Source organism: Diabrotica undecimpunctata, chromosome 11 (genome assembly GCF_040954645.1).
Source record: "Diabrotica undecimpunctata isolate CICGRU chromosome 11, icDiaUnde3, whole genome shotgun sequence".
NCBI lineage: Eukaryota > Metazoa > Arthropoda > Insecta > Coleoptera > Chrysomelidae > Diabrotica > Diabrotica undecimpunctata.
This window is the reverse complement of record NC_092813.1, coordinates 2292483-2306395: the sequence shown is the minus strand read 5'-3', so window position 1 is coordinate 2306395 and position 13913 is coordinate 2292483. Positions and strand designations below refer to the sequence as shown.

At 33.6% G+C, this 13913-nt stretch overlaps 2 protein-coding genes across 2 annotated transcripts; both read left to right on the top strand.

Moving 5' to 3' along the window:
* The first annotated feature begins 1282 nt into the window (after positions 1 to 1282).
* On the top strand, positions 1283 to 1927 carry LOC140452954 (uncharacterized). The gene has a single exon (XM_072547273.1). The coding sequence runs from the start codon at positions 1283 to 1285 to the stop codon at positions 1925 to 1927; it is 645 nt and encodes a 214-aa protein (XP_072403374.1).
* A 56-nt stretch (positions 1928 to 1983) lies between these two features.
* On the top strand, positions 1984 to 3165 carry LOC140452953 (uncharacterized). Its single transcript, XM_072547272.1, has one exon. The coding sequence runs from the start codon at positions 1984 to 1986 to the stop codon at positions 3163 to 3165; it is 1182 nt and encodes a 393-aa protein (XP_072403373.1).
* Positions 3166 to 13913: the final 10748 nt, after the last annotated feature.

Genomic DNA, 13913 nt, shown 5'->3' with positions numbered 1-13913 from the left:
TTCGTTTTCTACATCTCTTTCATGTCTCGTAGTCAATAGTATCTGCGATAGAATTCCAGCATATAGTTTCGACATTGGAAACTTAGATATTCCACGTCATTTAAGACTAGCAGATCCAGATTTTCATGTTGCTTCAAAAATCGACATTCTGATAGGTGTTGGTACTTTCTGGAAAATCTTGTGTGTGGGACAATTCAGTTTAGGTCCTTCTGCTCCAGTCATGCAAAAAACAAGGTTCGGTTGGATAGTTTCCGGTCAGTTTAATGACAAGGGAATCAGTTTCATATTGCAACTTCAGTAGAAATGATTCAAGTTCTGACTTAAATGTTCAGTTACAAAAATTCTGGGAACTCGAAAAGTACACGGAACCTGTACTTTCCGAGGAAAACTTAATATGCGAAAAACACTTCTCCTCAACGGTGAAGAGAAATGACGAAGGTCGCTTTATCACCAATATACCTCTGAGGGGCTCCATTGCAAATATAGGTGATTCAAAGCGACAGGCATCAAAACGTTTTCTCAACTTGGAGAAAAAACTTCATAAAAATGACGTCCTAAAAAGGATGTATACCGAATTTATGGAAGAATACATACAACTTGGTCGCATGTTCAAGGTTGATGATAGTCAACAGAGCTTTTCATATTATCTTCCCCATCACGGGGTCTTAAAGGATGACAGTCTCACCACAAAGCTTCGTGTGGTGTTCGACGGTTCCTTTCCATCTTTTTCTGGTCTATCAATAAATGACATTCAAATTTCGGGTCCTACCATTCAGGACGATCTATTCTTAATTTTATTGCGTTTTCGACAATATGCATTTGTTGTTTCTGCTGATATTACAAAAATGTATCGTCAGGTGCTCGTGGATCTTGAACAACGAGCACTTCAGCAAATTTTCTGGCGTTCTTCTCCTTCTGATACTCTGAGCACATATCAGCTAAATACGGTCACATATGGAACAGCTTCAGCTTCGTTTCAGGTCATTAGTTGCTTATTTCAGTTAGCATCCGAGAATAAAGATCTTCACCCTACTGCTTCCAAGATCATCAATATTTGCGAGATTTCTATGGTGATGATCTTCTGACAGGTGGAGATTGCGCAGAGTCATTGTCAAATGTATGCAAGGATATCAACAATATCTTAAACAGCGGATGTCTTAAGTTGAGGAAGTGGGTATCGAATGATCCGGTAGTACTTAATAAAATTCAAAGTTCCAAGTGTCTATCAAATCTAAAATCATTCGGTGGAGAGGAAAAGTTAAAGGTACTTGGCCTAAATTAGATGTGTGATTCGGACACACTAACATATAAGGTAGCTGATTTACCTAATCCTAATAAGGTAACGAAGAGAATAATTCTTTCTCGTATTGCTCAGATCTATGATCCTCTTGGGCTGCTTAGCGCTTGCACAATTACGGCCAAGATTATAATGCAAATTCTTTGGCAAGAAAAGCAAGGCTGGGATGAATCTGTTCCTCAAATCATTTTTACGCAGTGGCAGCATTTTAAGGAGAAATTACTTAGATTAAATAATATCGAAATACCTAGGTACGTAAAATTAAAGGATTCGATCTCTTGTGAGCTACATGGTTTTTCTGATGCCAGCAACAAGGCATATGGTGCTGCAATCTATGTTAAGAGTGTTGATTCTGATGGACATGTTTTGGTTCGTCTGTTATGCGCAAAATCCAAGGTTGCACCCCTTAAGGTGATTAGTATACCTCGTTTGGAATTGTGCGGCGCATTGTTACTTGCTCGTTTGTCTGAAAGGGTAATCAAGTCCTCAGATATCAATTTCGATAAAGTATTTCATTGGTCTGATTCTACTATCACTCTGGCATGGATACGCACACAGTCAAAACTATTAAAGACGTTTGTAGGAAATCGTGTCGCTGAGATTCAGAAAGGAAAAGTTGGCACCACGTAGTTTCGAAGGATAATCCTGCTGATCTTGCTTCTCGTGGAATTAGTCCCCTATTACTCATGTCTTCTGACTTATGGTGGCATGGACCTTCCTGGCTTAAATTAAATGATTATCCTACACAATTTTCTCTTCCAGATGACATTCCGGAGTTAAAGACTGCCGAGGTCATTACTTTGTCTGCCACATTAGACTTTTCATTAATAAAGCAATTCTCTAGCTTGATTAAGTTAAAGAGATGTACTGCTTACATTCTGAGATTCATTAATAATTGCAAAATATCCAAGTCTTCCCTTCATGAGAGAGCTTCAGGTGCTTTAACTTCTCAGGAGATTTCAACCGCTATGTTTTACCTAGTAAGGATAGTTCAGAATGAATGTTTCTCGGAAGAAATACGCAATTTGACAAAAAATGGGCCTGTAAGCCCAAAAGGCAAACTCATTTCGTTGCAACCATTTCTCGATTCAAATCGAATACTTTGTGTTGGTGGTAGATTAAAAAATTCATCGTATTCTTTTAAGAAAAGACATCCGATTTTGCTACCATCTAATAATTATTTTACTGACTTAATTCTTTTAGACCTGCACGTTAAACTCTGTCATGCAGGTCCTCTTCTTCTTTTATCTACAATTCGAAATGAATTTTGGCCTATTCATGGTAAAAATTCAGCCAAGCGTATCGTCCATAAATGTATTAGGTGTTGTCGTGCAAGTCCACCTAAAAATCTGTCTACAATTATGGGTGATTTACCGAAGGATCGTGTTGACCCATCCCCTCCTTTTTATATCACAGGCGTAGATTACGCAGGATATTTTTTAGTCAAGGATCGAAAGGGGCGTGGATGCAAACTTTTAAAGGCATATGTAGCCTTATTCGTGTGTTTCACAACTCGTGCTGTTCATTTAGAACTCGTATCTGATTTAACTACTCATTCATTTATAGCAGCCTTTAAGCGCTTTGTAAGCAGAAGAGGAAAGCCTTTTAAGATATACTCTGATAATGGAACTAACTTTCAGGGTGCTAATCGTGAACTAAAAGAGTTTTATGATTTTATTAAGACTAATAAGCGTGAGATTCAAGACCATTCAATAATCGAAAGTATTGAATGGCACTTCATACCTCCACAATCGCCGCACTTCGGTGGCCTTTGGGAGGCCGGCGTTAAGTCAATGAAATCGCATTTAAAACGCGTCGTCGGCAATGCTCACCTCACGTATGAGGAATTCTGTACAATACAGAAGTAGAATCTGTCCTTAATAGTCGTCCTATATCTGCCCTTTCATCAGACCCCAATGACCTTTGTCCTTTGACTCCGGCTCATTTTCTGATTGGAAGGCCTTTGACAGCCATTTCTGAACCTGATTTGATGTCAATAAACGAAAATAGATTGAACCACTTCCAGCGCCTTCAAAAAATGGTGCAGCACATTTGGTCAAGGTGGTCTAAGGAGTTCATAGGAGAGCTGCAGCAGCGGAAAAAATGGAAACAAGTTTCCAAAGACATTAATATTGGCACACTAGTTCTTATCAAGGAAAAGAACTTGCCTTCTCTAATTTGGCAGTTGGGACGTGTAGTCGAGCTGCATCCAGGTCCAGACGGAGTTTCCAGGGTGGTGTCCATAAAGACGACGAGAGGTATCATTAAGAGAGCAGTATCTGTCATCTGCCCTCTACCATGCAGTGAATAGTGCTAGACTTTTGAACAATTTTGGTCATTTTTGAAATTGTTAAGTTGTTGTATTATTTTGAAAGACTTTAGCCTTTCAAGGCGGGCGGCCTGTTCCGTCTCGCATTTATATTTTTTGCCCGCTAAAGCAGAAACCGGCTTTGGCGCGAAAGACTCACTTCGCCATCAACACTCGACCAAGTCGGTCGATATTTTGTATTAGTCATCTTTTTAACGATTGTAATCAAAATATACGTAATAAAAGTGTTTCAACCCCATAGTTTTTTCTTCAAAACCTGTCCCTCGTTATTAAAAAAATCACAATAATTATCTCTGACACTTTTTGCTACAGTGGCTGAATTTCTGGCATGAGTTGTATAAAGTGATATTGATTGTCCAGTTGTTCTCCAAGTTGCTTCAACAATATTTCCTGATTCAAAATCTTCTACATCCACAGAATTATTGTACATGTATGACTGAGATTGGTTTCTTCTTAAATAATTGTGTAAATAGCAACATGATAAGACAATGATTTGAGCTTTCTTAGGCAATAATGCAATAGGTCCTTGAAATACACCGAATTTTGATACTAATATTCCAAATGCATTTTCCACAATGTGACGGACACAACTAAGTCGATAAGTAAAAATTCTTTTTCCCATCGTTAATCCTGTTTGGCTGTAAGGTTTCATGAAATTTTCTGTCAGTGCAAAAGCGTCATCTCCAACAAAGACAAAGGGTAGTATCTTTTGACTATTTGGCAACAGATCAGGTTCTGGGATTTTAAGTGAATTATCTGATAATGCTTTTCCAAATGCAGTATAATTCAAAACACCTCCGTCTGATATTCGTCTATTGATTCCTGCATCTACCATAATAAATTCGTAATTGCTATTTAGAACTGCCATCATTACAATACTAAAAAACTTTTTGTAATTGTAATAATATGAGACTGTATGTGGAGGTTTTTTGATTGCCACGTGCTTTCCATCTACAGCTCCTAGACAATTAGGAAAATTCCATTGAACATTAAATCGATTGGCAATAGCTTTCCATTCAGCTTCTGTTGTTGGCAACTACAATTACAAGTTAAATTGTTAATATACAAACTTATTACTACTAAACAAAAATTTAATAAATGTTTTTTTTTACGGCAGTGCACATAGGAGGGATTACCAAAAACGAAGGCAAGAAAACTTGATGAGTCCAAACAATTAATAGCTTTAGCCCTTAAACACCTTGAAAAACCATCAACTGATTATGAGAAAATTGCTTCTGCTTGGGCAGTAGAACTTGAAAAAATGACGCATCGCAAAAAATTTTTGCGAAAAAGGCCATTAACGACATACTATTTGAAGGTTAAATGGGAACACTGCATAGGAATTCTGTGCAAATTAATACTTTTTCTACTTTTTTAACCTCAACTACTAATCGGAAAACAGACTATGAACTAGTCAGAGGCCCCTACTGTTTGTAACTATTTTTCAACTTTTCAATAAAAATATAATTTTACAGTAAACTGAGATATTTAAAATAAATTTTGTTTTGTGTTTAAAATAATCTGATGGGGGAGACGGTCCTGCAAGTGACACAGTAGTTTCGTTGATTTTTGCTTCGTAATAAACTTCAAATAATTGGGGAATTACAAGTTAGAAAATTCAACAAAGTTCAAAAATAAGAGTTAAAAGTTAAGTGCATACAGGTGATAGTAGTGAATAAAAGAAATACCATCAGACAAGTAAGATATAACCATTTTAAATAATTTTAACAAGGTTTGAGTAAATAAATACACACATTTGGAATACGTACAAATAATATATCTACGCCTATGGTGGTTTTGAAACTGTTGTTGATATTGATTCTAGAGGGTTTTTAAATGAAAATGATAAAAAATTTGAATCGTTTTTGTATGATTTTGGTCACTTTCAACTGATTAGCGTATTTACTCATTATTTCAGTCTTCGTTTAAATTTGAATTGAGCCGTTTAAAAATGCCTAAAAACGTGATATCTCATTTTGACAGATCCAGAGTAATTGCTTTGTTACAACAGGACTTTAGTCAAAGTTATATCGTGAATATTCGTGATGTTACTCAGAGTGCTGTATCGAAAATTAAAAAAAAAAAAATTTAAGATACAGATAAAGTCAAGGATCGTCTCAGAAGTGGTAGAAATCGATGTACAACAGCAGCACAAGACCGGCAAATAACATTTATAGCTGGTAGAAATCGTCTGGAATCTACAAGTGGTATATCCAGAGAAATTTCTAGGCTTCAAGGACTGAATATTTCACAGCAAACAATAACACGCAGACTAAATGCGGTCAATTTGTATCGTAGAAGACCGCTACGTGTTCCTAAACTAACCTACCAACACAAAATAGTAAGGTTGCAATGGGCTAGAGAAATGGCGCATCATGATCCTAACTGGAATAACGTGATGTTCTCTGATGAGTCAAAAATTGACTTGGTATCTGATTCGCGAAGAACACTGGTTTGGAGGGCCCCAGGACGACAAGCCCCACTAGAAACAGCTAAACCGCGTGTCCCATTTGAAGGTGGCAGTATTATGGTTTGGGGTGGTATTATGAGTGGTACACGGACGTCACTGCTGGTTCTGGAGAGAAGAATCACTGGTGCTGTATACATCAAGGAAGTTTTAAATCCTGTCGTACGTCTATTTCGAGGGGCAGTAGGTAATGAATTTGTGTTTATGCATGACAACGCACCTCCTCATCAAACATCAGTAGTACAAAATTTTCTTGAAGAAGAAGGAATATCTACATTACAGTAGCCCTCGAATTCCCCCGACATGAACATTATTGAACATGCTTGGGACATTCTCAAAACACGCATCAAGAAGCGAAACAATCCCCCTATTACACTTTGAGAGCTTAAAGATGCTGCTCGTGAAGAATGGGAGAGAATTCCGCAAGCCCAGCTCGACCAGTTAATCGGCAGCATGCCAAATCGCCTACAGGCTTGCATACAGGCCAATGAAGGAAATACTTATTATAAGTTTTATTAAAAATTATTTTTTTCTATACTAATTTATTTTTAAACGTAAGTTGTACATTGTAAGTTTTTCACTCCAAGAAAATAAATATTTTTTTCGCATATCGTTTATCTGGTTTTGAGATTTATTTAGTATTGTTGATAATTGAAACAAAATGATGTTTAAATATTCAGAAGATTTTATATATAAAAATCAATAAAAAGATGAAATATTCCAATATTCCAAACTTTTGGACATAATATGTGTAACTGTGTGAAAGATTAAAAAAACTGGTTTTGGCGAATGTTTTAAGTCCGAGGGGTCGACCCGCTTAGGCATTCCTACGCGTTTTATTGGTTTCTTGGCAGATAAGAAACTAATTAGTGCCGACAAAAATTAAATATTAAAATAAAAGCCTCATAAGTTTATTACAAAAATCCAGATCTGGCCTTAGAATAAATTAGTTTAAAGTTAGGATTAGAATTAAATTAAATTAAAATAATAAATAATAATTGTTATTGTAATAAAAAAGGTTAATTAATATAGGAAAATACTATATTGGTGTATATTAATATAGAAAATATATATTAATATAGAAGGTAACAAAATCGAATGAACAGCAAAAGAAATAAACCAGAACACGATAACTCATCCGACGAGGAGGAAGCCTTCAAAAGAAGCAAAGCTACGTTAAGAACACCTCAAAAGGATAACATAAAAAATCGCGAAATGGAAGAACTAAAGAAACTACTAGAAGAAATAAATAAGGAGATTAAAACGGAAATAAAAGAGCTGAAAACAGAAATGAAGGAAGAAAATAAGGAGATCAGAAGATATATAAATGAAGTTAAAGAAGAGATAAAACTAAATAATGAAGAAATAAAAATCATAAAGCTGGAAATAGAAAGGGTGAAGGAAGAATGGACAAAAGAGAAAGAAGAACTGAAAAGAGAAAACGAACTAACCAAAACTGATAACAAAAAGATAACGGAAGAATTAAAGGATCTAAAACACTCATTGGAAAGATTAGACAAAGAAAAAAGAAAGAAGAATATAATCATTAGTGGAGCAATAATAGACTCTGAAGACCCAAAAACATTAAAAGAAGGAATGACTACTATGTTAGAAAATCATCTTGAAGTCAAAACTAATATTAGAAGAGCACAAAAAATAGGCACAAAAACATGCCTAATTGAACTAGAAAGCGAAGAAGAAAAAACGTCAATCTTAAGAAACAAATACAAACTTAAGAATGTGAAGACCAAAAAAATATGGATTACAGAGGATCTCACAAAAGGAGAGAGAGAGAAAATGAAAGCTTTAAGAGATAAAGCAAGAGAAATGAGGGAAAATGAAAAAATGGTCAAAATAGGATACAATAAAATCACAGTAGACGGCAAGGAATGGAGATGGTGCTATAAAGAAGAAAAAGTAGTGGAAATAGAGAGTTCAAAAAACTACCAGAGCAACGTAAAAAGAACCAAGGAGAGGTCAAGCAACGAATAAAGAAAGAAGAATTACAAAATAAACTGGACAATGATTATAAATGTTTAGTTTTAAGTAGTAATAGGAATAGGATTAGAAATGTAAATGATAAGTAGACTTCGGTAAATATGCATATTGCATATTTTGCGTATTGTGCATATTTTATGCAAATATTTCATATTTTGGCATATTTGTATAAAAGTTTGCATAAAGTGCATAAAAGTTCAGATTTTTATACTGTATTTGAAAATTTTTAAACATACCAATTTATTTCAATTCTTGTATAAAATTTTGTAGTCATTTTAATCAAGAAATGATCTAAGTACGTAATCTCTACAGGTACAAAACATTTACAATTTCAAAGAAGATCAATTTAAGTAGCTCTCAACATTCTTAGAAAGTCTCGGTCACTGAGGCATTCACTTATTGGATAATCGCTAAGGGTTCGCTCATTTGCATTTTATGATCCAATCCACAAATCTATCTACAATTTATTGTATCTTAACAGCAGGTAAACGGCTAATAGTTTTGTTCCTAATTTAGGGATTTTCCAAAATCTCCCAGTTTATTGAATTAGGTACCTAAACATTTCTAATTTGATGCTCAGGTTTGTAAATCATTTTTGTTTTGATATTCAAAGCGTAAACACTCGTTGTGCGTAACAAAAAGGAAGATTGTGATTTTATAATGCCTAAATCAACCAGTGCTTCAACTTGGATTAAACCTTATAAAGAGCTGTCTATGGATATGGGAAAAATCTACTGTTCAGTCTGTGGCAAAATTGTAAGTATCTAATATTTTCTATTTAATATCTAATATTTCATACATACAGGGTGTTTCCAAATGACACTTACAACGTTTGACTGTAGATACTTCTCTAAAAATTGAATAAAACGATATAGTTAATGAGGGGTCAAACTTATTTACTTTTCGAGATACAGGGTGTTAAAATTAAAAAAAATTAAATTCTTTTAGTTAATAACAACAATAAATTTAAAACCAATAAACGTATTTACTTGAAATTTAGTACTCGTAGGTTGTTTTTAAATGAAAAATAGCTTCCTTTAGTGAGAAAAAATTGTCCATGGTACAATACAATGGTGTGTATTTAGAAAAATTTTTCACCTTTACTTTTTTTTATGAAGTCAGCTATTCTAAAACACAATTATTTTTATTGTAATTGAATTAACAAAAAAAAAAAACTTTTGTTGAATTTTAAAATAAGTTATATGATGTACTAATGGTTAGTAACAAAACTAATTTGTGGATTAATACTGCATTTAAAACACTTAGCGAGTGTTTTTTTTTCCAAACCAGTTATCTGATTAACCAAAAACACCTTGTATATTTTTATATTTTTAAGGTTGGGTTAAAATAAAGGTTTTAATTTTTATTTATAGATAGCATGTGAGAAGAAATTTCAGATAGACCAACATGTGAGAACTGCTTCACACATTGCAAAAAAAGGAAAAATAGGAGGAAAACATCAAACTTCAATGGCTAAATGTTTCTAATCTACTTCAAAAAATTAGATGAGCAAGAAACTTTTAATGAAGACTTGTGTCGCGCATTAGTGTCTGCAAACATACCGCTTTCAAAATTAGCAAATGTAAATTTTAGTTCGTTTCTAAAAAAATATTGCAAACTTAATGTTCCAAGTGATCGGTCTCTAAGAAGAAATAATGTGAACGGGCTATACTCGTCGGTGTTAATTAATATTAAGGAAGAAATTGCAGATAATTATTTTTACATATCTGTAGACGAAACCACTGATTCCTCAGGAAAGTATATTGCTCATTTATTGATTAGTGTTCTTAAAGAAGATACCTTACCAAAATCTCATCTTATTTCATGCCAGCAACTTGAGAAAACAAATGCTTTAACAATTTCGCGTTTTATACAAGAAACATTAGCAACTTTTTTTCTTCCGACATCTATTCCTTCTAATAAATTACTGCTTATTTTATCGGATGCTGCTCCTTATATGGTGAAAGCAGGACAAAATTTAAAAATATTTTTCCCAGATTTAATACATGTTACTTGTGTAGCGCATGGATTAAACAGAGTTGCAGAGGAAATACGAAAAAAGTTTCCTCTTGTAAATACCATGATATCCAGTGTCAAAAAAGTATTTCTTAAATCTCCTATAAGAATTCAACTTTATAAAGAAATGCTACCTAACATTCCTCTTCCACCACAACCTATTTTAACGCGATGGGGAACATGGTTAGAAACAGCTAATTTTTATGCAGATCATTTTGTTAAAATAAAGAACATAATTGATACGTTAACAGATGAAAGTTCCCAATCTCTTTTGGATTCTAAACAAACTTTTCAGAGTAACTTGCTTCAACAAAAACTTTCATTTATAAAATCAAATTTTAGTTTTCTTCAAAAAACAATTACTCAGTTAGAATCACCAAAACTGTCATTGTTCGAAAGTACAGCATTAATAAAATAATTTGCGTCATGTTGTCGGAACGTTAGAGGTAATATTGGAAAAGATATTTTAAAAAAATTTGAAGCTACTATGGAAAAAAATAAAGGTTACCATATTCTTTCTGAAGTAGTCAGTGTTCTAGCTGGAAATATTTCGGAAACAATTAATTTAGAACCAAATGTTTTGGTTAGTTTGAAAAATGCTCCCGTTACATCAGTTGATGTTGAACGAAGTTTTTCCATATATAAATATATGTACTTAGACAGAAGCCACAAGTTTTTGTTAGAAAATTTTGAACACCACTTGGTCATTTATTGTTACCATAATTCTAAATAAGTTTATTCATACTTAAAAATGATGTAGTTACTTAAAATAAATGTAAATCTTAATGAATAGTAGGAAATATTTAGTTATGTACACTTTTTTTTTAAATAAAATTGTTACTATTTTACGATTTTTTTATTTATTTGTATGCATATTTTGTAAAATATTTGCATATTTTCGGGTAAACACGTGCATATTTATGCGCATATTTTCTACATTTTTATTTGCATATTTGCCGAAGTCTAATAAGTATGCCATTAGAAATATGACTTGTGATAGGAATATGGGTATTAGGCATACTAACAGTAGTGATAATATTATAGTTAGGGGGAATATCAAAAATGAGCATAGCATTAGTAATGAAGGTAGGGAAAAATTAAATATTAGCATTAAAAATAAAAACGGTAATAAAATAAATAACGGATATAATGTTAATACAAAAACCAGGGAGCATGAAATCAACGTTAACACCAATAATGGAGAAGAAGAATGCAGTGATAAGGAAATACATCTTAACAAGACAAATCATATAGGAATAGCGACATGGAATGTGACATCTCTGACCGGCAAGGAAATAGAAGCTACGGAAGAAATGGAAAAAATGAAGGTACAAATAATGGGAATAAGCGAGACAAAAAAGATAGGGAAAGGACACATCAATATCAATGAGAAATATAGTCTATATTATTCCGGAGTACCACAGGGTCACAGAGCAAAAGAAGGAGTCGGTATAATAGTGAATAAAAGAATAGAATCAAGAATAACAAACTACGAAGCAGTATTATCTAGAATAATCACAGCCCAAATAGAACTAAAAGACAAGATAGGAATAATACAAATATACGGACCAACAGAAGGTAATGAAGAAGAGATAATGATATAATTCTACAACGAACTCCAAAACGCATTAGACAAATTAAGAGAGACAAGAGAAAAAATAATAATCTTAGGCGATTGGAATTCAAGAGTAGGTAAGGATATTAACAGGGGATTAGGATGCATTGGACAATATGGGGAAGAAACATTAAATAGAAATGGAATTAAAATTCCAATTCTGGAATTCTGCCAAACCAATGACCTGATAATAGGAAACACATTCAGTGAACAAACCATTAACGACAAATATACATTTGTGGCTGAAGAGAGAAATGCGAAAAGCTTAATCGACTATATAGTCTATACGAGAAACCTAAAACAAAATATAAAAAACATCTTAACGGAAAAGGAACCCGAACTGTCTTCACAACACAGGATGGTCACTGCAAAACTAGAGGATGAAAAAATGGAGGAAGTGGAAAGAAAAGAGTACAAGAAAGTAAATGTAAACAAACTAAAGATAAAAAGTGTGCGAGAATTTTACACGGAGGAAACTAACAAAAGATTGAGACAAATAGAGTACCAAAAAGAAACATGGACAATGGAAGAAAGGTGGAGTACATACAGTGAAGTATTAAAGACAACAGCAACTGAAGTGTGTGGAATCAAAAACTATAATAAACAGTGAAAAGGACAAGATGGTGGAATAAAGAAGTGAAGACAGAAATAAAAAAGAAGAAAATAGCATGGAAAAAATTCATCGAAACGGGATTAGAAGAAGATAAAGAAAAATACTATAGGCAGAGACGATTGGCAAAAAAGACAGTCACACAAGCAAAAGCAAAAACATGGAAAGAATTTGGAGAAGAACTTCAGGAAGAATATATAACAAATAATAGAAACTTTTGGACGACAATACGACACATAAGGCAGGGAAAACGAAAGGAAATAAACGCAGTAAGAGATACTTTAAACCACATACAAATAAGCATAGAACAAATAGCGAGGGTATGGAAAGAATATTATGAGAAAAAATTTGATACCGAAGTGATAAAGGAAGACAATATAATCAATGAAGGCAAAGAAAACACAGAGCCAGAGCAAATAAATAGAGAAGAAGTAATAGAAGGATTATCAAATATAAAAACAGACAAGGCAGGTGAAGATTATGAAATTTAAGCGGAAATGGTAAAATACATGGGAGAAGAAGGAATAAACTGGCTATGGAAAATACATAAAGAGGCGTGGGAAAAACAAACGATCTCTAAAGACTGGCAGAACAATATCTTCGTGCCAATATACAAAAAAGGAGAATATGTAAACTGCGATAACTATAGAGCAATATGTCTGTCATCGGTATGCTTTAAAATATATACGAAAATAATAGAGAAGAGACTGAGACAAGAAGTAGAAATGGTATTGGGAGAAGAACAAACGGCATTTAGACCGGGAAGACAGACAAATGACAACATATATATCATTAGAAACCTAATAGAAAGAAGCATACATACGGGGGGAAAACTAGTATTAGCATTCATAGACCTAAGAGCAGCATTTGACACGATAGAAAGACATATTATAGGGAAATGCTTGAGGAAAATAAACGTACCTAATGCATTGATAAAAATTATAGAAAGTACTTACAAAGAGGTAAAAGGAAGGGTACAAATAACAGGGGAAAGATCGGAAGCATTTAATTGGAAGAGAGGTATTAAACAAGGAGATAGTCTTTGCTTTTGCCTTTGCTATTCATAATAGTAATGAACGAATTGATAAGAAACACTAGAGTCAGAACTAATCAACTACAGACAATAATAGGTTACCGCAGATTATAACCGGTAACAATAGAGTCCTTAATGTATGCAGACGACATAGTACTAATAGCAGATTCCGAGAATAAAATGCAGAAACTAATGGATATATGGGTAGAACAAATACAAGAACTTAAAATGGAGATAAACGAGGAAAAAAGTAAGATAATGATAATCAGCGGCAAAGGAGATAAGGAAGATAATCAAATAAAGATAAAATCTAAAAACTCAGAATTGGAAATAGTAACAACTTACGAATACCTGGGAAGTATAATAACTAATGACGGAAAAATAGACTGGGAAATAACAAATAAAGCAAAGAAATCAAACAAGTTATATTATGCGTTAGCCCCAATAATGGGAAAAAGAGAACTTGCACGAGAAACAAGAATAAAAATATATAACACAATAGTGATACCGACTGTGCTCTATGCAAGTGAAAACTGGACAATTCTGGA